This window comes from Convolutriloba macropyga, chromosome 11 (assembly GCF_964194025.1).
Source record: "Convolutriloba macropyga chromosome 11, txConMacr16.3, whole genome shotgun sequence".
Classification (NCBI taxonomy): Eukaryota; Metazoa; Xenacoelomorpha; order Acoela; family Convolutidae; genus Convolutriloba; species Convolutriloba macropyga.
In genome coordinates this window covers 54,948,558-54,975,939 of record NC_134478.1, presented here as the reverse complement: position 1 = coordinate 54,975,939, position 27,382 = coordinate 54,948,558, and the positions used below count along the sequence as shown (strand labels likewise).

Genomic DNA, 27,382 nt, shown 5'->3' with positions numbered 1-27,382 from the left:
GGTCAAAATATTAAATCGACTATGCATAGCTATTCTTTCTGGTGCTTGGACAATAGATCAAAGACAGTCGGTCGAGAAGCAAAATTCGGACAGTCGATCGTTAATCAAATTTGATCACAAAATTTGAAAACAAAGACCGAAATCAAAATGACCAAAATTATTCAAAAGTTTGGTTATGCAAGATTCATAAAAAGTCCCACGGGCCGTAGACCTCGTGAAAACTCATAAATATCGCTTATTTTCAACCAATAACAGTGTTTAATTTTCGGTATACTGTCCTAATTTTACCCTTTTCGATCTATTACCCTTTCGGTCTATTGTCCAGTTACCATTCTTTCAAACTATTTGCCTATAATTCTCTCAAAACTTGGTTCTCTCAAAAGACTGCAGTAAACAATACTTCAGCATTGCACGGTAGAAACTTTCTTTATAAACATGCTATCAGTTAGTTATAGAATGTTTCTTAAACTAACTTTGTAAGTTAGTCATCACACAACCACAACACAATAATTACATTCAGGCATTGAAGCACATTTATAATATCATGAAAGCAAAGAAAATAATGCTCTTCTGTAACATTAATCGACAAATAGTATATTTTAGGAATATATCAATTCAAAACACACTGCACTCCATAAAGACTTTTTATGAGGGAAAATATTAGGTTGCTTCAAGCAACATTTTGAACAGAAAATTTTGCCACCAGCTCAGTTTTAAACACTGAATCCGATCGTTACTGATAAACTAAAATTTGAACGTTGATGATAATAAGTATCTCAATTATGCTATGTTCTTACGGGGCAGTTACCATGTCGCGACATAGACGCTAATTTCAAAATTTCAAGAGGAATTAGTGAAAATAAATTCAACTGCTTTATAATACCCGAGAAAAAATTTGCGTTCACTAGACTTAGTTAACGAAATAAGGCTGTTTTTAGACTAATAATTGTTTGATTAGGTCGAAAGTTCCAAATTTTCTCTGATATGAACCAGCCACATCCATAACAATTATCATATACAATTATTAGTGCTTACAACATCATCTATCGACTTCCTAGGGAAAAGAAAACAGGTCTTTCCTTTATAGCCCCCATTGTTGTATATTTACGGTAATTGATGAGCGGGGGATACTCTATATGACTCTGGGACTATATGGTCTATAATGGTGAAAGACCCGAAAACTACCCAAAAGGTAGGAGGCCAAAGGGGATGGTTTATCGGTTAGAGGTAGAACAACTTAATTGGGTATTTGGGCGAGAACACTTTGCCCAGTTTCATTGCAATCAAAGGCAACAATAAACTCCAAACCAAAGCATCACCAGATATGTTGTGAATCTGAGTATGTGCCTGGGGCCTTAGAGTGTAAAGTACCCGTCTATAAAAGGGCCAATTTGGAGAGTATTTCGGTGGTGTGACTGTTTTGATCGAGTATCGATTCAGATGGTCAACTAGCTTCTGAGATTTAAGGCTCAGGGGATCGGAGTAGAGACGTTGTTCCTTTTCTCGACGCCACCAGTTTTTGCTTTGATGTCCTTTTGTGAAGAAATATCTGAAACAACCATTGAAGATTTTCTTACAATTAATATCTCTCAGCAGAATAAGAGAGGTAAACAATGTTTCGTGGATTATTCGGACCTATCCTCCCCCCCCCCCCCCCATTACAATTCTTAAGTTGTTATGTGGCATGTTACTATGTAAAAAAAATAGCAAGGGCGAGCGGGGGCGTAAAAGCTATATGCCCACAAAGCTTTTTTTTTTGGGGGGGGGGGGGGGGGTTAGATCTGATTATTCACATGATCAGTCTCATAGAGCGTTGCTTGGGTTTAGACTGAAAATTATGAAGTTGAATACTTAGTTTAAAGAAATAAATCACGAACTCGAATAATTGACAAGGGATGGAAACAGTAGGAAACAATCAACGTCAAACATATTTCAATTGGTTTACCAATCTAAGGGTCATATTTTGGCACATGTAAATTAGGCACATGCATCGCTCAGACCAGAGAGATCATCAGGCTTCAGAGCCTCGTCAACCCTCATGATGGTCAACACATATTTATTCGGAACAATTCTGGGTCTAGAAGGGGTGGATAAAGAAAGACGATGTTGATGATTACATTTTGTCTGGGACTCTTTTGTCCGGGAAAATTTTGCACTTTGGGACTGTTTTGTCCAGATACGGTTGATGATATCTCGAGTCTGAATCACGTTTTGCTTCCGCGTTTGACGATTGACTTTTTTAACGCTAAAACAGTGACTCTACGCGGAAAGTGGCGACTAAATATTGCCACAGCTGTCTGAGAAAGGCGCAAAAAACTCAAAAGTAAGCGATGAGCCTAGCTTAACAATGACTTTACGAAATTTTGAAATTGTTAATGCTGAGGCCTTTATCATTAGTAGACATGAATCTTCAACATCAAAAACACGCGTTTACGTATTGTGGACATACTTGTATTTAACGGCTCTTATGAAAGCTGGCGGTGGTTTTGCGGCAGTGGAGTTAATCAGATCTCCGTTCGCGTTGTCATCTAACAAAGCGACAACTTCTGGTTGTCCTTTTAACACGCGATAGATAAACGTGTGGAACCAAGGGGTGGAGAAATCTGGGGTTGAGAGCGCGGCGAACCACATTTGCCAGTCGAGACGAGGCTGGTGCGGTGCAACCCACGGGGGAGATGACGAGAGATTGCCTGGCTTGTAGAGAAAGTGAAGTTCTTTCCAGGGTCCGTCTTTCGAAGCACTACCTGCAATGAATGATCCACTTGAAAAATACATCTTTTGAGGAATTTTTCTATTTCTCCCCTCCCCCTAGCTTAAATTGTGTATGTTTTTTAACCCCAAGGGTACATGTTATAATACCGCATCATCATTTACTAGGTAGTAGCACGTTTTTCATAACTGGGTGGCACTTAGCGTACTGGGGGGGGGGGGGGGGTGAGGTCAGATGTGAGTTATAGAGATAGAGAAAATTAATCATAAGCCATGGCTGTCAAACAAATTTGAAACTGATATAAAACTCATGACTTTTACGTTTCCGATTTAATGTTGACCGATGATTTATCTCTCTATTATATCTACACGTCTACTAATATGACCTCTAATATGTTGCATGCTATTATGGTTTCTAGTTAGTAAAACGAGGTTAGAATAAACGATTAGTTAATTTTATAACTGCCAGGGAGTTCTCGAACAGAGATTTTACTCTTTCGTTCTACGAGATGTGTATCAAATTATTTCGATTTTCAACCATCTAGAGTACTGGAAAAAGGGTTTTGTGGACACAAAATTAGGACATTCATCAAAATAAAACCACAACTTTGAGAACACAATGGTGATAATGATTAAAAAAAGCAACCACAGAAAGTTAACATGGGATTCTTTCACATCCCAAATTAACCAACCACAGATGTTAATTTATAATTTAACACATGCACACATTGTGAATTCAAAATTGTGGTTTCATTTTGAATAATGTCCCCATTTTAAAGTAAATTTTTATTTTTGCACATAAACCCCATTTTTCCACTACAACCTAGTTATGCCAACGATTTGCTAAGAGCACATTACAGCAGGGTCGTATGCAATAATTAAATCCGCGATTAAGCTTCAAGACCAAATTGACAAAATTACAAAGCAGAAACAGAGATTGACCAACCTTCGAGAACGACCTCTGGTCTGCCGTGGACTCCAGTCATACGTCTGAACAGTCCATAGCTGTTTGACACTCTGTACTCTTGAAGGGAGAAGTACAGCGAGTCTGCAAACTCAGGCACCACACTCTCACCCTCCCTGTCTGTCAACTGCACAATTGGCACAAACGACATCGTCAGAAGCAGGAATGCAACACACCTGCAAACGAAATCAAAATAAAGCAGGCACCAACTTTAATTCAGAAAGGGAGCAACTTAGATCACTCAAAAATTAAGAACGCAAGCAAGAAAAAATCACTGAAGAAGTCAAAGAATGTTCTAGAACAAAAGGGCATATATAGATGGAAGAATCTCGGAAACGACTCAAAGTAGAATATTGACTGTCCTCATTGACCTAATGTACATGCTAAATAATTACGAGAACCACTGTTAAACAATAACAGGAAGAATAACCGGCAAAAACTGATATAGCATCTGAAAAAATTTACTTTTAGTTTTGACTCCAAAAAACTACTGTCAAAAACTACTAGGACCTTGTTATACAAAAATCTCGCAAAAAAATATTACCATTTGACAGACATCCTAACAAAACGTTTTCATGAGAAAACCAAGGAAAGGGAAAGGAAATGAAAAGAAAATCGGAAAAAAGGTTTTCTCTACAAAATGCCAACCATTACTCTGAAAAATTTTCAATTACATAGTCTGGTATATCAATCACCCACCCATACTTGTCGCAGAATTAGGACATAACTTAAAACAGTTGCAAAGAACAAAAAAGAAAACATAGCTGGCAGATAGCCAGAAAATAGCCGCAATAGATTTGTAGATCGGCAGTCTAAAAAAAACCAGTAAAAAAGACAGACCAAAGAAATTCGTCTTTTCATTGAAGGCTGATATGTTATATTTTGATTAAAAATCTGTATAAAGTTATTGCTGCCTCTATTAGCTGATCTCAAATAACCTTCATTTAGAGTGACACACACCCATTTGACCTTATCTCTTTGAATTAAAGTAAATAAAAGTCAATTTCAAAAAGAGGAAGTCATTTTTGAGAGTGAGGTAAGTCAAGTGTGACCAAAAATTTAATCGCGCGAATGAACAAAAAAAACTCGCTCCACTAAGAGCGAAAAATGACGTCACACATGCAATTCAGTTAAAATTGCATGAACGAATGAACAAAAAGTGGCTGTGACGTCATATGGTCGTTACAAAAATCAAAACGACGAAATAAAAAAAACATAGCAGGACAAGTCCTGAAACTCAATTCAAAGAATTGAATGAAAAACTCAGACGTACTCTACATGACCATCAGATCAATTGAACAATGCCAGCCAGAACACAAACAAAATCATCAAAAAATGAAACTAAAAGAATCAAAACTAAACAAAAATATACTCATTGCTAAAACTCTTGAAGCTTTTAAACCTAAAGCAAAATTTTTTCCCTTTTAAAATACCTATTGCAAAAATATGTTAAAAGCCAATTTTTGTTTCTGAAATCCGTCCAGTAGTATATCTGCAAGACCTGAAAAACATTCATTGGCCCTTGAAGATCGATTAACTCGAAAATGAACAAAAAATTTAGAAAAGAAAGAAATCAATTGCAAATTATAAAGAAATGATGCGGAAAACCGTGAGATAAATATATTCAGAATCATTTCTGTGTCTCTAGAGGCTATCCAGTAACCCAATTCCAAGCTTTAAAAAACTCATTGGCTCAGATTGATAGGCAATAATTTTTAGAAAAAATTTCAAACTTCAAAAAATAGAAATTCGTTCTATTAAGATGTTGAAAGCCATTCAATTGCCCCCAGCAACTATTTAATAGCATACTGTCAAACCCTGGATGAGGTTACTTAGCTACTGAGGCAAAAAATTCAAATGATTTGAAAAAAAAACTTGAAAATTGCAAATTTTGTCAAAAAACTCCAAAAAGTCGAAAGGTTAAATTGTTGAAAACAAATCCATTGAAACTAAAAATCATGCAGTAACTTTTTATCAGAACGTGGAATATGTTTTCTCGCACCTGAGAATGGACGAATATCAAAAATGACAAAAACTTAAGGAAGCCATGAAAAAAATGCAGATTTTATCAAAAAACTCTAAAATTCGAGACATTAAAATGTTAAAAACCATTCCATTGTTAATAGAAACTATACAGTGCCCTTTTAACAAACCTCAAGGGAGATTGCTTTGAGATTGCTGGTCCCTCAAGCTGGAAAAACTGAAAAAAATTGCTAGTTTGTGACGATCAAAAGTTGAAACCTAATCCATGGCAACTAAAAAATCTTCTTGAATAATGACAATAAATGTTAAAAAATATGAAAAAATTGCAAGTTTTGTCAAAAAATTCCAAACTTCATGATGGCAAAAACATAAAAACCATTCCATTAACACTAGAAATTATGCAGTAATCTATCATCTAACATTTTATCAAACCCCAGAGGAGGTTTGTTGACACCTAAGGCTAAAAAAACTCAGAAAATGACAAAAATTTTCAAAAAACCAGAAAAAAATTGCAAAATTAGTTTCATTTTGCGTGTTTGTGTTTGTAGTACCAAAACATATAGCTCATAAAATGGTCATGACAAGCAATTTTGTCTCGCAAAAGGCCTTCAACAACTTTTGAAATCTTCAACCTAAGACTAATCAAAACAAAAAATCACAAAAAAAAAACATGAAAAATTGCACCATTTTGAGCCCAAAAACTCCTAAAAATGACCTTTTAACCTTAAATTAGGGCCATCCCAGCAGCTGCACCACTATAAGCACTTGAAGGACTACTGAAGCCCGCTTTGCGCCTCTAATGAAACTAAATGCCCGCTGGGCTTTACCTGTTTATCCCGTTTTGAAAGATCAAGTAATTGAAAAATATGTGAACACATAAAAAAAAACACAGCGCACCAATACAATTCAAATTCTTTGAATTGTAAAAAACCAAGAGAAGGCCAATAATAGCCCTAGCTATCGCTGTGCGGCTATTAAAAAATCAGAAAACTTAAATTTATTTCAGTGATAAGCGGCAGGTCCAGCCTGAAAAAGTCACTTCATAGTAGCAAAACCAATAACACAGCTCTTACTTAAAAATAGACCAAGAAAAATATCAGCAACAACGAGAACAAAGCTGACAGATTGCCAGAAAATAGCCATAATAGCATTTGCAGAATCTGCAGTCGTAAAAAATAAACGAAAAACACGAAAAAAATCTTAAATGCTGAGACGTAATATTTTGATTTTGAATCTGTATAACTTATTGGTGCCTCCATAACAATATATTGCTGCACCCATTAGCTGCTTTCAAATAACCATCAATTAGAGTGACACACACTCACTTATCTCTTTGAATTAAATTCAAGTCAATTTCAGAGTGAGGAAGTCATTTTTGAAGAGTGAGGTGGGACCAAAAAGTTAATCCCACAAATAAATAAACTCGCTCTACTAAGAGAAAAAGACGTCACGCAAGCAATCCAGTTGCATTTGCATGAATGAATGAACAAAAAGCAGATTGTAAGTGGTTGTGACTCATATTGTCCTAAACAATTGGTCCTAAGTCTTGGCGAAAAAAAAGCGAGGGTCGCTAAAAGCCCCAGTTATCGCTGAGGCTATTAATCAAACAGAGAAAATAGAAACTTAAACAAAACCGATTAACGTCGGCCTAATTGCTCAAACAACCATTTACTAAAATTTTCGTTTGGGAGCAATTAACAATGATTTCCTAAAAAGTGCTAGTTGATTCATTTATGATAAAACATTTCTACTATAATTCAGTCTTAAAGAAGGCAATAGATCATGACATCACGCTACATAGCAGCAGCTGAAGTGCGGCATTAACAAAAGATTAAAGAGAGAGAGAGAGAGAGAGAGAGTTGTACTCTGCAAGTTTTAGTTTTCTAGCCTTGTTAGTATTTAAATCATATAGAAAAAAGAAGTGATAAAAAAAGAAAAGTTTCCCAATTTCCCAAATAAAAGTTAAAAACAGTTTTTGTCTCTGGAGCTCTGTCATGTTACCCATCTCCAAGATTTGAGATATTAATATCTTCAGAACCATTACATTGTCTCAAGAGACTATCCAGTATCCTTATTTCAAGCCTTAAAAACAGTTTCACTGGCTTAAAGATCCATAAACTTGAAACATGATAAAAACTTGAAACATGATAAAATTCAATGTCCAAAATTTTTTCATTAACTTATTATCAAACCTTAAGGAGTTTTTCTTGCCCCTGGGTCTGGAAACACTCTAATAATGACAATAAATGTCAAAAAAATTACAAGTATTGTAAAAAAAATCTAAAATTTGTGATTTTAAAATGTTGAAAACCATTTCATTACCACTAGAAACTATGCAGTAACCTACTATTAAACGCCAGAGGAAGTTCCTTGACACCTAGGGCTGAGAAAACACAAAAAATGGCAAAAATTTTCAATAAGCTTAAAAAATGCGAAATCTCCTTTAAAGGAATTGGAGTTAAAACTGCTTCGAAAAAGCTGCACGTGATCAAATTTAGCTCACTTTAATTTACACCTACTTGCTATCTATCAAAAACCGACAAGAACACAAAAACAACTCTCTCATCTCTGTGTTCTTCCATTCGTCCAGCCGATTGAACTAAACACTTCGTTTTCACATGCAGCTTTGACTTTTAAATCTTGTTTCAAGTACACTCAAAAATTACCGACAAAAAAGACGTTCAATCATTATCCCTCTTCGAGGCGTCAAAACGGTCAAGCAAAAATGGTTAGTAAAAAAGACACAAGTTCAAATACATAGCCGGAAAATAGCCGCAGCTGACGTGCTTGACGTACATCAGGATTGAAAGAGAAAAAGAAGAGATAAATTGACAGAATTTATCTTCGAAAGTTCTATCAAAGTTTCAACAAGTCTTCTAATTTGGTGTGCAGTTTTAGTTAGATTCTATATCTATACTTAATTCAGCTTCTATAATACTAATGTCAATCAGCAGGTGTTCTAATGAACTTTGATAAGTTAATGCACTATGATCAGGCTTTATCGGTTAATCACGTTTTTTTTTATTTTTCTTTGACATTCAATATATTGCATAATTCAATGCGGGAAAAATTTAAAATCCGTTCAGTTGTAACAGCGAGTCAGGTACGTCACGAGTCAAACTCAGAAATCGTGACTTATATAAAACAAAAACGTGATCAAAAGGTAAAGCGAATTAAAAACATAGCAGGACAAGTTATGAAACAATTCAAAGACTTCTCGTTTACTCAACAGAAAACTAGACCTAGAATGGACTGTTAATGGATTGAAAAAAAAACCGTTTAGAAAAATGCGATAAAAATTGAAAAAAAACCGGCAGATAGCCGGAATAGCTGCGAAAGAATAGACTTGCGTGCCGTATAATAGTGATAGAAGCAGATACAGATATAAGTTGGAAAAGTTATCGTTTAAAACGGAGAGCCTAAATAATAGCCGTTGAGAGGCTGACGACGGCTATTAATAATGCTTCAAATTACAAAATGGAGAAAAATCTGTAGTGCCAGAGTTTTCAATGGAACAAAAAAAGCAAAAGTGCACTGCACAATGCTTGTTTTAAAATGATTACGTGATTCTGCCGAAGTCACTTCGAAATTATGGCTAAAATCTCGACCACTACAAGGTTCTGGGTTTGTGTCCGAATTTCTCAAGTGGCTTGTTCCTCTCGGGAATACTCAACGCCATTGCGCACAATAAATGGAAAAAATTGCCAAAGAATACATTAACCCGAGTAACAATGTTTCTTCCAGAATAATTGAGATGAAATGCTGATATTTTGATGCAAACTGCTCTCTCAATATCTTCCTTTGATTTCAACTTGGATTTCATTTTAATCAAGCTTCCTTTCGTTTCAAATGTTCAGTTAACATGATGTCTCACGTTGCTTGAATCACGTTGCTTTGTCTCTGAAGCTCATTCTTTGCAGAGATTTGACTATTTATAGATTGACGATTTCTATAGTAATTAATACGATTTCAATTTGCTCTTCTTACCCCCAAAATATGGTCTGAGAAGCGGACCATATCTTCCAGACAATCCCATTTTCACACATCAGGGAACTGACCACATTCTTAACCACAATCCACAGCAACGTAACGGTGGCGAGAACTATCGCAACCACCACCGACGTGTTGACAAACGACTGGAATTCGTCAAAGCTGAAGTTGACAGAAGAATCTACACTTAGTGATGTTGTGTTAAGTTTCAGTTTGAACAACCGCACAGTCCAGTAAAAAAGTCCGATGTCCATGAACCAACACAAGGCACGGGAGGTTGCACCCCACATTGGACTTAACTTTGAAGGTTCTGATGTTATTGATGATTTGATACTTGTCTTTGTCTCATTCTCTTCAAACTCTGAAACAGATTCTTCCATATAAAAGGAGCTAAATTAGGAGCATTAAAAATTGTAGCCGAGGTTACGGAGAAAAGGGTTTAAAAATCTTGAATAAAGTTGGAGACTTGCTGAATGAACTTCAAGAATTACTTTTTCTTTCTCATTATCTCGAGATTACTGAGAGTCATTCAATTTTTCTAATCCACAATATTTCCTCGACGTTTAAAATTGAGCGCAATCAAAACAACCGGGTGGGATAGCACACAGAAAAAAAACAAACGGCCGCAAACATTTTCTTTTGGAACCACCCCCCCCCCCCCACTTGGACTGCGCAAAAATCAGTCCATTATAATTGTTTTACCGTTGCTTCTGTGGCTGCTATGCAGTATGGATGTATAGTCACTGTCCTGCAGACTTCCCAGGCAGAGTCCAATTGTGAGAAGATTGAAGAAAGTGTAGTTGCCACTCAGGACTATAGTACACATCAGGAATATGATTGAATATATAGCCAATTTGCGTTGTGCCTGGAACAAGAGACTAGTTGGTACACATTGACTTCAGAATTTGAATCCTTCACCTAGATTCCATGTAGTATTTATAGGTAGGTTTTTATTTAAACGTTTGTTAATATAAATAAAATCTCTAAGAAGTAAGATACCTGTTCGCGTTAGAGTTATCGGGTGTTGTTTTGAGCAAATTTTCATACCGCGTTGTGGGTGGGTACGATAAAAACAAACGAGCCTTTTTCTGCTCTCAGATTCACTTCAAATAAACAACTATTTTAAACCGAACATCCAGAAACAACAATAGTTCAGAACGTGCTTGGGATAAACATTAATACTGCAAATTTCAACTAATCAGATATCGTGAATAGAATCATGGCTACCCTGGTTCTATTTCTGTGGTTTTGTTTGGCGGGTGGACCAAGGATCTTAGTTTCCATGACGATCTTGATGAGATTCTTCGGAGTCTCGAAAGACTTGTCTTGTTTTTAAGGTATGTCTAGATCCCTTCAACTATTTTCTCAATAATGAAATTAAAGAAACTAATGTATATACCTCGGAGTGCAAACTTTCGTGTCACGGTTTTAAATAGTTGTTAGTTCTCGGATCTTTTCCGTTTGTGCCTACTCTCCCCAAGTACGTTCTGTCCCCCCTTACAGAGCACATGTCGTTACGTAGTAAATCATTATATAGCAATATTGCAACTGTGTCTAGGGGGATGGGGGTGCAAATAATATGCACCCACTAAACTGGGGTTCACAAATGGAGTTCTCTTTGTCACTGACCTTGATAGGTGATAGAAGATAGAAAGGGAGTGCGATCTCAATGACGTAGACAGCCACTACAGACAGTCTGAGGAACCAGAGAGGGAGGAGAGAGTGGGCGAACCATGCGAGGGGAGTGGGGATACACTGGGTCTCAAAGTGGTACTTCAGGGCACTCAGATCCCACCTGAACAAAAAATAATACTTTAGGGGAGTACATCAAGTAATTGAACGCTTAAGTCCTAAGAGGGAGAGTTGAAGTATATGCGAACCCAACCAACAAACGTCGGGCAAATTGAGCGCACCAATATCGTACATTACATTTGTGTACTTTTCTATGGAATCATATATGACCTCGGATATGGTTGTTTCAAACGAGCGTAAGATGTTTGGCACAAATTCCCATACTAACATGTTCATACATCTTTCTCCGTAAGCAACAAAAACTTAAAATCAGAAGTTGTAATGACAAATATTTTGCAGATAAAAGGATGAGTAGAGTGTAGTGACTTACCAAGTTGGACAGTAGCTTCTGAGTTTGACCACTCCAGACATGAACATGAGTTTGAAGAGCAGAAATCTCACCAGGAACATCAGCACCTCATCATGTCTCTTCACGCGCACAACTGTGCTGTAACACAAGCATGCAAAACATAAACCGGGGCTCCAGGATGTCAGTCTGACATTTTAACCACTAAGCTACAATGGTTTTGCTTCGCTTTCGCTCACAGTCGCTTTTATATTAACAACAAACTTTATTTCTATGGCATCAACTTAGATAATTCAAAATGAAGAATTAAAGCTAGCAAATAACCTTAGTCTAAACCCCTATAGTGTATTTGCCAAACGAATAGTAACATACCAAAATTTCATTTTTAACTGAAGTCATTAATGCTTTTGTTGCATAGGTCCGCAAAACAGTTTTAATTGTTCCGACCCCACCTTTGTCTGTGTTGGTGGGTGGGGGGACTATGTGATCAACTGTTTTTTTGTTCAGTCAGTTTTGGCCGATCACATTACGTCGCCAATCCTATAGATTCACAGCGTCCGCGTTTGCGAAAATGAGTGACAACATTTTGTCACTACTTACCGCGTAGAAGAAATATAATTAAATTGTGGACAATCCTTACAAAATTCCGTCACTGATCTTGGAAAAATCACGTTTTTAAGTCATCAATGTCCGCAATTTATGAGCAGGGGTATCGTCATCACTGCACTTTAACCTTTAATTTATATTCAAAATTTGACGAATTAATATAATTATCCCTCATTTCATAATTAAAGTCCACTTTTTCTCCTTTAATCAGTTTCAGAAGCCATGACGGAAAATTGTCCATTACTGTAAGTTCAACCCAATTTAAGTTAAGCTTTGAACCCTTAATTTAACTTCAAAACTTTGATGGATTGAAATTATAATTACCTCTCACTGCATTTTGATAAGAAGAACCAATTATATCCCACTTTTTCCTCTTTTAATCAGCTGTGGAAGTCTTGCGCAGAAACTAGTTACCTTAGCTGGAAGTTAGTGACATAAATTTCCGGACAATAGTGACACAAATCTGTCAACCTTTCTCGCTTGCCATCAAATTCCGCAATCGCGGATATCAGTGCCGAGTAATCTTGTTTTTGAGAAAATCAGTTTCCCTTACTGTTACTGTTGTCCGCGAAAGCCTATATCACCTAATCTTAAAACATAGGCGAGCGGACAATGCTGACATTTGCAAACACATTTTCTTGCTCAAAATGTAGGATTGGCAACATAATGCGATATATTCATTGTAGAGAGATGTGAGTTGTATCATTGGAAAGCCCTTCATGCGTAAAATATATAATTTAAAAAAAATGTTTCATAAAAAGTTACAAGTAAATCTATCTAGTTACGCCTAAAACATCAATGCTCGTAAATATAGATGTGTTTTCTTTGTTTATCATTATTGGAAAAAGTGGGATTGAGCTGACCACAATCATGTGCTCTTTTTTAATCAACGTGACTCGTTTGATTATGTCTCTACATGCAATATGGTATACCGTCAATATTATGAATCATATTGATCAACCATATCGAAGATTCAGCTCAAATATTTCTCATCTCAAATATTTTCATACAACAGAGATATAACTACACAGAAATTAACACTTAGAATTGTCCCCAATGACAAGGAGAACAATTTCAAGCAACAGTCTTTTATGGCACCTAGATTTGATAAAATATTGGATGTATTCTGTCCCCCCCCCCCCCCCCACTTAGTGGGCATATAACTTTTACGCCCCACAGGCAAACGTGCTAATTTTTACATAGTAATATGCTGTATAGAAATACAATTATAATTAGGGAGCCTAAAAACACTGGGGGCCTAAACAGAATAGAGCCAAAATGTTTAATTTTCACAAACCTGCTTGGAAAATTGAGAGGAGCTATCAGAATTGCAAGGAATCCAGCTTCTAAGAGCAGAATATCCCATTGGAAGGAGAGGAAAGTCTGGCCAGCCTGGACCAAAGAGAAGTAGAGGAACCACATGGACCCATACACTAGCATCCCTCTCGCCACTCTGGACGAGAAAGAGAAGAGGGCAAACATTGTACCCAGCACACAACAGAGCACAAGTCCTGAACAGAGTACAATACAAAATTAAAGAAATTGGGGCTAAAACAAGGCGTTTCAAGAAAAATTAATTCATGTTATGAACCTAACAACAATTTCTCGTAAAATACAGACTACTCTTCAGCTTTGGATGGTCTAACTATGAACGCTCGTAGGATATTAATTTTCTTAAAAACTTTTTTGACTACAGTGTGCCCTAAACTTATTATCTTTCCGCCTCAAATAATGCTTCAATTCCAGTGAATCAAAAGAACTGCCTTTGAGGGTCAAAAAAGTATATGGCTGTATATACACAAAAACAATCGGAACAACCAAAATTCCCAAAAGAACAAAAAAAAAACTTTTCAATTTTGAACAAAAAAAACGTACAAGACGTACAAGAACATTTAATAGAAGTAAAATTTTGAAGAAACCGAAACTCCTCTAATGTCTTCAGAAATTGCCACAAAGTCAATCAAAAAACGTATCCATAAAACAAAATTTTTAATCAAACCAAACTGCTTATCCTCTAGAAAGCATAAACCATCTTTTATTTATACAAGTAAAGGGCAAAAATGACAAAAAAAAACAAAAGATGTTCACTGAAGATCCTCAAACACAAATGGTTTCGAAGTGAAGAGAAATCAACAGTCAGAAACTGAGAAAACTGAGATCAAACTTGAAAAGAATTTCACGCAGCAAAAGCACACGTATTTTTGCTCTACTTAATGTTGCAGAAACGACACGACGAGTTGTACTCCAGTATCGACTTGAAGAGTCGTTTTGACCCAAAACTAACATCACTATTATCTACTAGATGAAGGCAAGAAAAAATAACGAAAAACTAAAAATCAAAGTCAAATTGTCGCACATGAACAAACAACTACCATCGACAAAACTAACTTTGTTCAAGCACTTAACTCAGTCAAACAACTCACTTTTTTAAACTGCTTAATCAAAGCAATAGACTGAAAACTCAATTATATAAATTAATTTGGACCAGAAAAAGGAAAATTAAGATCAGAAAAGCAAAACATGATAACATTTTCCTAAAGAAATTTCCAAACAATAAAACTGCAAATCAATTATTTGCCAAAGAACGTGGCATACAGCCACCTTTCCTCAGAAAATGACCACCATCAATTTGACAAAAAAAAACAAACGTTACAAAACAATGGAAAACAGGGAAGGAAGAAATGAGAGCTCTAATAAAATTCTACAAAATGCTAAGTTCAAACGCCATAACGGTTGCTGTCTGAAAAAAACTTTTCGAATGTTTCGGATTAATCAGTGACCTCACAGACACACTAAGCGACCCGACAGACACACAGTAAGCGTGTAAAGCTCTAAGGGATCCCCTGAGCGAATTAATGCCTTCCGGGATTTACCTGTTTATCCCGTTTTTGTGTCCGAAAATTCAAATAATCACAAAAAACAGGCGAAAAATCGGCCGTACGAAAAATCGCATACAAAGACCAATAATCTAAAGTTAATTTGCAAAAGTTATTCAAAGTACAGAGAAGTCATGATTAATGAAATATGCGTACCAACGTATTAGCTTTCAACAAGTTGCTACGGCTCGAAATTAGCAGAACATTAACATTCAAGAATTATATCCAATGCAGATTTATGGGTTTCCTCGTATTTTGTTCTGCCAGTTCCAACAAATGTTCTAGTTATGCTCAAACTGTTCCAAAATCAATGCCTTAAATTTTTTTTAAACATATACTCAGTTTTAAGAAACGTGTTGAACCCTGAAGTGCTACGGAAAATTGCCACTTTATAATCTTAGAAGTCAATTAGCCATAAAAAGATATAAATGTGCAAAAATTTCTATTTTGAATTCCGGGCAAGTGTTAATGGCGTTTATTAAATTGAAGACTAATTGTGTCAGTTTCTTGGAACCTATTGTAGTAAATTTTAATCTAACCGTACGTAAATTTAATTTAACCGTATATATTATATACATATACATATATATATATATATACATATATATATATATATATATATATATATATATATATATATATATATTACAAAGATTTTGGTCGCAATTTGTATTTTTAGCGGTCAACTATCTTTAACTGCAACAAGAGTAACATAGTTGGCAATTAGTTGGTTAAAAAATAATAAAAAACGTTTCATAAAACATTTATGATATAAAAACATTTTTAATCCACCTAAATATAGAAATTGATCACACTAAGCATTTTTTCACCTTCCTCAGCAGTAAGTGCTGTTGTTTCCCTGATGAGATAGAGGACATTGGGTCGAGCTATGAACTTCTCCATGTTTGTACTACTGCTTACACTTTTGGCACTCACTCCACTCTTGTTCAGCCATAAATGCACTGGTAGAATACCGTTCACGCCAAAGAGCCCAGGAATCTGCGATCAAATTGAAAAGTGATATGATAAACTTGAAACTATGGAATTTCCTCAGAAAACACTTAAAATTTTAACAACTATCACCATCAGTTCAAGTGATGAGAGTTTCGGCTCCACTCATTCCTGATTTTTTTCCACCTCAAACATGTAAATTCGAATAAACCCAAGGTTAAAGTTACATGTTGTAATATATTAAATCAAACATACTACATCTTTCCCTTGAATAACTAAACATAAAAACAATAAAAAACTAAGGTTCAGTTTCTAGTTATCGTGAATTATTTAAAAAAAATAAACTTTTAAAGCCTTCAATTTTTTTGTCCATTGGAACTCGTTCGTGTCTTTTTTGCATCTCTTCCTTTAATTCTTTTTTAAATTCTTTCTTTGATTTTTCCTTTCTTAGAGCTCTTGGAAGTTTATTCCATTTCCGAACAAAGTTTCTTATAATTGAATTTTGACTCCATTTTGATTTACATTTTTTTGTGAGAGAAAAATCATCGTACGATTAATAACTTTAATTTCAACGTCTCCGATTATTCTGAATTTTCTTTGGTCTTGTATGTTTGTTTGTTGGACAATATCAAAAAGTCTATTTAATGAAGTTTTTGATATTTGAATTTCTGCGGGAAGTATTTTATTTTCAAGAAGTAGTTTATGAGCACTGTCATATTTTGTTCGAAAAAAGCAAGCTTCTATGCCCCATCTAATTTGTTTGTTTATTCTGTCAATTGAGTAGGACGTCAAAATATTGCACTAAATTCTAAATGCGATAAAACAAGTGATCTAAAGAGATTTATTCGAGCCTTTAGAGGTATTTGATTGAGTACCAAATAAAGTGATCTGATAGCCAAAGCCATTTTACTGATCACATTATTAAGTTCTTTTTGGTAGGTCGACTCTTTGTCAAGAATAACACCTAGGTATCTGCATTCATCTATTGGTTTCAATGAATGACTTTTAAATTCAACGCAATTGACAGTTGGTAACTTTTCATTTTTGAAAACCATTATTTCTTTTTTCCTTTCAGAGTTAACTTGTTTTGTTTCATATAATGTTCAGTTTCCATCAAAATCTCTTTAGCCTTTGCTTTTAAACACTGTTCATTTTTTTCATGACATAAAATTGCTGTGTCATCTGCAAATTGTAAAACATTCGAACTTTTCCCTATTTCCTCACCGAAGTCATTTACATAAAGTATGAATACTAGTGGTCCTAGTACAGTACCTTGTCGAACGCCATGATTAATAATTGTCCAGTCGGATTCAACTTTTCCGTTTCTAACACACTGTTTCCTGTTAATTAGAAACGAATTCAATAAGACTCTTGCGTTTTCTCTAAACCCAAATTTTTCAATTTTTTGAATGAAAATGTCCAAGGATATTGAGTTAAAAGCTTTCGCTAAATCCAAAAAGATTGTTAAGACTATATCTTTTTCTTCAACATAATGATTTATTTTCTCTGTCAGTGCAATTATTGTATTAAGACACGACTTTTGTTTTTGGAAACCACATTGATTTTTGTTAATTATTTTATTCATATCTAAATGTCCCCACATTTGCTCCCAGAGAAGTCCTTCAAATGTTTTTGCCAATGTTGGAGTGACCGAAATTGGTCGATAGTTTTCAGGGTTATGCCTGTCGCCTTTCTTATAGATGGGAGTGACATATGCTTCTTTTAAAATTTCAGGGAATGGGTTTGCGTTTATACACTTATTAATAGCAAACTGTGAATGAGTTCCAATGGACAACTTACAATTTTTCAGTGCCCAGGATGGTCCAGCTGATTTTTGTATTGGTAGTTTGTCAATAACTTTGTATAGTTCTCTTCTGGTTACCGGCCTGAAATTGAATTCATTTCCCTTAAAATTAAAAGAAGGCGACTTAGGAGCAATTATTTCGCCCTTGTAAAGTCCGAGACGGGCAAACAATTATTCAAACAGTTAGCAATGCTTTTTTCATCCGATATTACGTTATGACCTTCTTTCAGCTTTGGAATTTTTTCTGACTGTTTATTTGAGTTAATTTTGTTTTTGATAAATTTCCATTGTTCTTTTGAAGTTGTGAGATTCTCGAAAAATTGTTTTGTATAATCGTTAGATGCTTTACGTAATTTTCTATAAACATTGTTTCTAAGTACTTTGTAACTGTTAAAGAGCTCTTGATTAGGATCTTTTTTCCATTCATTGAATACACGATGCTTTTCATTAACGAGACTACGCAGTTCTTTTGATAGCCATTTTTGTGCTCCTTTTTTGTTTTCACTTCTATTTTTTTCAAAGGTGCGTGAATATTTAATACGTTTTGGAAAATTTCAATAAATTTATGAAAAATTTCATTTGCGCCAATGTTTTTGTACATTAGTGACCAGTCTTGCAATGCAATATCACGGTTAAACTTACTTCTTGTGTATCCCCTTTTATCTCGCATTAAATATTCCGTCTTTTGCTGCTTCCATTCTAATTTCAATGATGATTGATATACAATAGTGAAATGAACAATTTCAAGTAATGACTCTATTATATCTGTTTCGAATATTTGATTTTTAGAAATAAAGCAGTGGTCGATTAAAGAAAATTTTTCTCCATTTGTCCATGTTGCTTTTTTTGTGTTCACGTACTGAAGCCCGCTATCTGCAATGAAGTTTAGTAATTGTTTCCCTGTTTCTTTAAGTATGTTTATGTTGTAATCTCCAAACAAGATTAGATTGTCAGTGCTGGAATAAACATTTGAAATTTCTCTGATGTCATTTCATAAAGGAAGAAATTTGAAAGTTTACGTTTGAACAATAAGCGACATTTATGAGCAGTTTTTCTTTCAGAGGCTCAGTTACTTCTATCCACAGTGATTCAAAAAAAAACTCCGGTTGATGGTGTTCAAGTCATTTCTTATTTTCATTGAAAACTGCTAGGGTATCCATATGCCTACACCTCCCCCTCTTTCCAATTCAGTTGATGATGATCTCGGCTGGTGAATAAATTGATGACTACTGCATAGAAAAGAATCTGGAATAATATTGTTCTCTTTAATCCATGTTCCGGTAACAGCTAGGAAAGACAATTTGTCAAGAATTGTCAAAAAATTTGATAACTTTTCGTATTTATTATTTAGGCTTCTACAATTCATGTACCAGAACTTGAGATCATCGTCTTTTCTGTTCTTTTCTTTGTAGTACTGGTCTATTGTTTTCATTTTTTCTATTTGAGCTGGGTCAGGGTTTGTTTCAATATCTCCACTTTTTTGCAGAATAATTGATATGACGGATAACAAATACGCAATATTGATGAAACCGAACCCTATTAAAGAACTAAGACATAAGTCACCCAAATGTATCAGAACTCATTGGGACTATTGAAGTTATTCCATCCACTATTGAATGCCAAATAATTTGCATTTTGCTGTTTAGGACGCATTTGTCTCGACGATATATCGTTTGATGAACAGTTGTAGCCAATATTTTTCATATGTTTCCGCAAAGCTGTAACTATTTTTTGAATTCCATTAATGTTTGGGTGCACGCCATCTTGTCTGATATCGTTTGCCTCAAGACCATAATTGAGGACCTATACATTGGACCACTGGAATTCGCCTCTAATTTGGTCAGCAATGCTGTTGATTTCTTGGTTATAAGCATCAATTTCTTTAATGTTCGAGTCCCGTCCGTATAATCCATTTTTAACTTGTGGAATTTGGCATATAGCAACCTTATGGGGCTTGAATTTAGTTTAACACTTACTGACTAAGTCACCCATTTGCTCAGCTGCCCTTTTTCCATCATTACCTTGGTCAATTGTATTGTGTCCCAAATGCAAAACACGGCTTTCAGGTTTTGTTCCAGCCGAATAAGAGTCCATAATCTTATTAACATCACTTATGGTTGCCGAAGGGTATGAGTGTATTGCAGTTTCATTACTTAAATCACCCTGTTTAACAAATTTATACGTGCTGTCTGATATGAGAAGATGTTTAGTAAATCGTGGTACAAACTTCGGAAAAAACTGTCTGTTGTTGGCATTAACTTGTTTAGTTTCTTTGTCTTTGTTGCCATCAATAATTTTTGTCAACATTTCATCATTTTGTCCTCTCAAAAAAACAATTTCTGACATTGCTTGGTCATACAGGGATTTGCTGTTGTCTAGAGCTGCAGTTCTCTATTTGCTTGCTTGTTTTTTTCTAAGTCTTTTTTTAGTTCTGTTATTTCATCCTGTTGCAAGTTACTAATATCGAGTGATGATCTTTTGTTCTCTTTTAGTTTTAGAATTTCTTGAAAGAGTTTATCTTTGTTCAATTTCGCTAGAACAGCCGCTTCCATTTTGTCGCTGGATACACTGGGCTTGGTTATAATACACTAGTGACTCCTTCGGGAAAAAAACGGTAAAAAAACAACTCAAAACTTTGATCTAAAAAAAGACCTGAAAGTGAAACAATTGTTAATTTGGAAAATATTGGATTGGTCTCACCAGATGAAGAATACTAACAGAAGTCCCAGATAAGAGTGCCGAATAGTCGATTCCAGCTAAGATATAAGTTGTGATTAATGAATGTCTTCTGATTAGTGCAAAAAAACTAATTAGTTGTCTTCAGGAAGAAAAAAATCAAAGGTGTATGTATTTGTGAAATTTCTATGCAGCTGACTTACAGCCGACTTCTGACTTCTGATTTCAACCCCCCACCCCTCGTAAAAATGGTATATTTATTTATGTTAAGTATATTTATGTTGTAATCTCCAAACAAGATTAGATTGTCAGTGCTGGAATAAACATTTGAAATTTCTCTGATGTCATTTCATAAAGGAAGAATTTTGAAAGTTTTACGTTTGAACAATAAGCGACATTTATGAGCAGTTTTTCTTTCAGAAGCACAGTTACTTCTATCCACAGTGATTCAAAAAAACTCCGGTTGATGGTGTTCAAGTCATTTCTTATTTTCATTGAAAACTGCTAGGGTATCCATATGCCTACACCTCCCCCTCTTTCCAATTCAGTTGATGATGATCTCGGCTGGTTAATAAATTGATGACTACTGCATAGAAAAACTCCATAGTGATTCAAAAAAAACTCCGGTTGATGGTGTTCAAGTCATTTCTTATTTTCATTGAAAACTGCTAGGGTATCCATATGCCTACACCTCCCCCTCTTTCCAATTCAGTTGATGATGATCTCGGCTGGTGAATAAATTGATGACTACTGCATAGAAAAGAATCTGGAATAATATTGTTCTCTTTAATCCATGTTTCGGTAACAGCTAGGAAAGACAATTCGTCGAGAATTGTCAAAAAATTTGATAACTTTTCGTATTTATTATTTAGGCTTCTACAATTCATGTACCAGAACTTGAGATCATCGTCTGTTCTGTTCTTTTCTTTGTAGTACTGGTCTATTGTTTTCATTTTTTCTATTTGAGCTGGGTCAGGGTTTGTTTCAATATCTCCACTTTTTTGCAGAATAATTGATATGACGGATAACAAATACGCAATATTGATGAAACCGAACCCTATTAAAGAACTAAGACATAAGTCACCCAAATGTATCAGAACTCATTGGGACTATTGAAGTTATTCCATCCACTATTGAATGCCAAATAATTTGCATTTTGCTGTTTAGGACGCATTTGTCTCGACGATATATCGTTTGATGAACAGTTGTAGCCAATATTTTTCATATGTTTCCGCAAAGCTGTAACTATTTTTTGAATTCCATTAATGTTTGGGTGCACACCATCTTGTCTGATATCGTTTGCCTCAAGACCATAATTGAGGACCTATACATTGGACCACTGGAATTCGCCTCTAATTTGGTCAGCAATGCTGTTGATTTCTTGGTTATAAGCATCAATTTCTTTAATGTTCGAGTCCCGTACGTATAATCCATTTTTAACTTGTGGAATTTGGCATATAGCAACCTTATGGGGCTTGAATTTAGTTAAACACTTACTGACTAAGTCACCCATTTGCTCAGCTGCCCTTTTTCCATCATTACCTTGGTCAATTGTATTGTGTCCCAAATGCAAAACACGGCTTTCAGGTTTTGTTCCAGCCGAATAAGAGTCCATAATCTTATTAACATCACTTATGGTTGCCGAAGGGTATGAGTGTATTGCAGTTTCATTACTTAAATCACCCTGTTTAACAAATTTATACGTGCTGTCTGATATGAGAAGATGTTTAGTAAATCGTGGTACAAACTTCGGAAAAAACTGTCTGTTGTTGGCATTAACTTGTTTAGTTTCTTTGTCTTTGTTGCCATCAATAATTTTTGTCAACAATTCATCATTTTGTCCTCTCAAAAAAAACAATTTCTGACATTGCTTGGTCATACAGGGATTTGCTGTTGTCTAGAGCTGCAGTTCTCTATTTGCTTGCTTGTTTTTTTTCTAAGTCTTTTTTTAGTTCTGTTATTTCATCCTGTTGCAAGTTACTAATATCGAGTGATGATCTTTTGTTCTCTTTTAGTTTTAGAATTTCTTGAAAGAGTTTATCTTTGTTCAATTTCGCTAGAACAGCCTCTTCCATTTTGTCGCTGGATACACTGGGCTTGGTTATAATACACTAGTGACTCCATCGGGAAAAAAACGGTAAAAAAACAACTCAAAACTTTGATCTAAAAAAAGACCTGAAAGTGAAACAATTGTTAATTTGGAAAATATTGGATTGGTCTCACCAGATGAAGAATACTAACAGAAGTCCCAGATAAGAGTGCCGAATAGTCGATTCCAGCTAAGATATAAGTTGTGATTAATGAATGTCTTCTGATTAGTGCAAAAAAAACTAATTAGTTGTCTTCAGGAAGAAAAAAATCAAAGGTGTATGTATTTGTGAAATTTCTATGCAGCTGACTTACAGCCCGCTTCTGACTTCTGATTTCAACCCCCCACCCCTCGTAAAAATGGTTTCTGCAACAATACTGGTTTGATTGTCCTGATACTGATATGAGTTCACCATTTACCCGGCGGAGTATAACCATTAAAATTTCTAATTATTAAAAAGTCAATATTTACATATCAAATGTCAAGTAACTGCGCTAAATACTTTACGTGGCACAGGTATTCACAGTACCTGTGAGGCTACTGGTTACTGATATATGGCTGTATGATATTAATAAGCATCTAAGGGAACATAAAAAACATAGCTGGAAGATTGCCAGAAAATAGCCGCAATAGCTTCCTAGATCTGCAGTCTCAAAAAACAGTAAGACAGACCCAAAAAATCGTCTTTTCATTGAAGGCTGATAAGTTCTATTTTGACTTAAAATTTGTATAAGTTTTTGCTGCCTCTATTAGCTGCTCTCTAATCACCTTCATTTAGAGTGACACACCCCCATTTGACCTTATCTCTTTGAATAAAAGTAAATAAAATTCAATTTCAAAGTGAGGAAGTCATTTTTGAGAGTGAGGTAAGTCAAGTGTGACCAAAAATTTAATCATGAGAATGAACAAAAAAAACTCGCTTCACTAAGAGCAAAAAATGACGTCACGCACGCACTTCAGATGAAATTACTTGAACCAATGAACAAAAAGCAGATTTGTGGTTGTGACGTCATATGGTCGTAACAAAAATGGCGACGACGAAATAAAAAACATAGGAAGAAATCCGGAAGCCACTCGAAGCGTCAAAACTTCACAAAAAACCGTAATTGCAGCCGAATCCATTAGCTTTTGTATTAAATCATTAATTCGTTACCTCCCCAGGTCTGATCTAAAAATTGGTGAACGTTAAATTATTGTCACCAAGAGAAACGAAATGCTGCAAAATTTTATATAATAGAAAACGTTTGGTAACGTTAAAAAGTCCGAAATAATTAGAGTGGCCAAAAAACTGATAGAGGGAAAGCTGACTGAGCTATCAATTGCCCTCCAATAATTCATGGTTCTAATCTCAAAAATATCACGAGAACAAACAGCAGATAATAATCTTAGGAATTAAATAAAAGTTTTTCAAAAAAGAAGGCTCAAATTTAAATATCAGAAAACCAGAACAAACAGATTTCTAATCACTGCAATTCAGACAAAAACAACACACACTTCTTCTTTGTTGTATATATGCTATATAACATGTTTTCCTACTAACTCAAAAATTAAATTAATCAGAAGAGACATGAGCAACAAAATAATATTCAAAAGCAAAAAATCCACTAAAAACAATGCCCAGGCCGGAAGAAAATTGGAATAAAAAGAAATAAGTGGAAATTTTAGAAAAGGCCTTCTAGCAAACTCTCAATACCGCCTATGTTGAATGAAATCAATTGCAGACCAAAGAAACGACGAAATCTAAGAAAAAGCCGAAATTATTCAATTTTTTAACAACAAAAAAACAATATAACAAAATTAAATTAAGATGCCAGAACCAAACTAGAATGATACAAACTAGAATGTGAAGGATATGGACACAATGTAAGGAACAGCCTAACAAAAAGACTAATTTTTCATTTTTGAAAGTTAAAAATCTAATTTAAAAAATCAAGAAAACGGATAACAGTTCATAGTTCAGCATTTCCATAGACATAGAAAAGACAACGAGCCATCCCAGAAAATGATCCATCCTCATGAAACGAACACAAATAAGAAAAAGCAGAATTCAAACATACGAAACAAAAACAATTTGCAAAAATGTCAAAAAAAAACTTTAACACTGCATTTATGAAAAAAAATTTGAACTGTTTTCCAAAAACTTAACGCCAAAAAGTGAAGGAATTTTTATTGAAATGAAATGAAAGACCCTCATGATGCACAAAAAAAAGTTTCTTGTAATTAAAACCAAAACAAACAAAAAACCGACAAAAATTGGAAAAAAACTAACAAAATCGGATTACCATATGTACAAACTTTATAAAACAAAATTACATGAAGGTACAAAGAGGCGTTGAGTATATGAATAATCAAAGGGAAGTTGCCATATTAACTGATTTTTGACAAAAAGACGGCTGAAAGATCCAAATATGAAGAAATTAATAGAAAAAAATCCAAAAATAAACAAAAAATCAGGAAATATAGCCCAATTTTGAACTTGAAACGCATTTTCAGGCTCTGCAAAACACTGTGGTATCAATTTCCGAGGCTTACTTTTCAGCATAGCATTGAATAATTTTTATTTCTACAAAAAACCAAATTACAAGCAAAAAAAACTCGGCCACTTAGACGAAAAAACGGCTAAAAACCGTTATCTATATGTGCCATTCAGTCAAAAACTACTTTTCAAAGTCAAAAAGTCATTCACTTAACGCAGCGCATGATCAGAAAACTTCTCTCACTCAGAAAAAATTAGTTCACATGGCAATTTTACTCACTTTCGCTTTTAGGTCAAAACAGCGTCTGAACGAATAGTACTTCCGGTAATAAAAACCTTAAGAAAACCAATACTCCTCTTCGAGCCGTAAAAAAAACCAAAAGAAGGCCAACAATAGCCCCAGCTATCGCTGTGCGGCTAATAACAACATTAAGATAATTGCCTATAAACAGATAAAATATGAAAAAAATCCACTAATATAATAAATCGATATAAGTGCTAATAGCCACTCTTGTGGATATGATGCAATTCGGTTCGTTGGGTTCATGGGTGACTTAAGATTTTACCCTAACGACGTCCTAAGATCTTTGGTCACTGAGGGTTTCCCTTCCTAAACATTAGGGATGTAGATTTTGAGTCCCAACTTTACAAAATTTCAGTTTTGGGTGTTTCCAGTTTTCATAAATTCTTAAGTTTTTGATTTGATATTTTAATTCTTAATGTCTGATGTCATGCTGCTGTTTAATAGTGGCGCCAAGAGAGCCGATAAATAAAGTAAAGACGTACCTACAAACCAAACTGAATACGGAAAGAGTTCTGGAACACAACTTACTTAGTGACTATGAATTTGATTGCTAAGGGTGTAAGGAGAAATGCTTCGAGCAGTAGCAGTGACAATTATGAGGTCGAAATTCATGAAATTTGAGATTAATGTGGTGACTCATAAACAAAAACTTTCTTTATCAAAAAGCCTCTAAAACCTAAAATCCAATCGGGGAGCTCGCTGTCAACCGTTTTCCAAAGAGAACCAAACGTTGCCTTTTTATTGATATTAGTCTAATACTGATTTAAATGCAAAAATCAGAACCAGTCATGAGAAAACCATGTAACGCGAGCTTCCTTGGCTTTCTTTATTATCAAAATAAAACAAACAATGTAGCTCTAGTCAGTCCCCAATAGATTTAACAATACTTTTGACTCCAGCAACAATTATATTGTGATTGTAATTGAATTTCTCTTTTGGTGTTTCCCCGAGTCGGTTATTCATGTAGAATTAGGTAAACCTTGATGAACATGAGCATTCTTGGCTTTCTTTATTATCAGTATAAAACTAGACCTCGTGTACCTGTGCGTAGTAGGATATGAAAGCTATTGCATAGCAGAGAGACACTGAAGTGAGAAACATCTGTCTACTTGTTTCCACCACAGTACTGCTGCCAGAAGATGGCAAACTGAAGCTACTGGCACTACAGCATGCCATTATTACACTGATTACTATAACCACAACCACTAGCCACCGTGGTCCCATTTCAAACCTAAAAAAAAGCAAAATCAGAACGATTAATTTACAGAAAATGAATAATTTATTTCTAACACTCATTTCAAAAAATGTACGTTTTAAAATGCGTTGCAAGGTTACTCTCAAAAATTGTGTCTCGGGCAGTTGAATAACTCTGAGAGTGCGATAAAAACCGTCTGGTAATTTTTTTAATCTACACCTGTTGCGATAAAAAGCAGTTTTTTTAGACTACAAGTTTATCAAACTGTTTCCATTATCAGACTACGAGTTGATCACCATTCTTTTATCGCCACTGTTTACTTAGTAACAATGGCGATAAAAGTGGGATAAACTCCAAGTCTAATGGTGAAGTGCTTTACCAGTGTCGACATTATCGCAACAGGTGTTGATTAATGAATATTACCACACGGTTGTTATCGCCACCGAGAAGTTATCAAACTCCGAGGCGAAGCCGAGGTGTTATGATAACTTCGAGGGAGATAACAACCGTATGGTAATTTTTTTAATCAACACCTGTTGCGATCATTTCAAAATTGAACACAGTTTTATTGGTTTTTCATTTTTATTTATTGTGGACCATTAAATTTTCAAAGGTAAGCAAAATTTCTTCGGATCTGTTCTGCGTTTTGTCCTTATGTGCC

General features: G+C 35.0%; 1 protein-coding gene across 1 annotated transcript; it reads right to left on the bottom strand.

Annotated features, from left to right (window-relative positions):
* Positions 1 to 382: 382 nt before the first annotated feature.
* Positions 383 to 26,754, bottom strand: LOC142349359 (lipase maturation factor 2-like). The gene is made up of 10 exons (XM_075400842.1): positions 26,568 to 26,754; positions 16,057 to 16,225; positions 13,648 to 13,861; positions 11,769 to 11,885; positions 11,276 to 11,441; positions 10,349 to 10,511; positions 9,644 to 10,007; positions 3,656 to 3,849; positions 2,450 to 2,744; positions 383 to 1,549 (listed from the first exon to the last, which is right to left on the bottom strand). Exons 1-10 carry the CDS (start codon positions 26,748 to 26,750, stop codon positions 1,222 to 1,224), a joined length of 2,193 nt encoding a protein of 730 aa, XP_075256957.1. The 5' UTR covers positions 26,751 to 26,754; the 3' UTR covers positions 383 to 1,221.
* Positions 26,755 to 27,382: the final 628 nt, after the last annotated feature.

Coding starts and splice junctions, on each gene's coding strand:
- LOC142349359 (XM_075400842.1), bottom strand. CDS start 26,750: ATGGGACCACGGTGGCTAGTGGTTGTGGTTATAGTAATCAGTGTAATA. Junction 10,008..10,348: donor TAGCAGCCACAGAAGCAACG/GTAAAACAATTA, acceptor AATCTGTTTCAG/AGTTTGAAGAGAATGAGACA. Junction 1,550..2,449: donor ATAAGAGCCGTTAAATACAA/GTATGTCCACAA, acceptor TGGTTGTTTCAG/ATATTTCTTCACAAAAGGAC.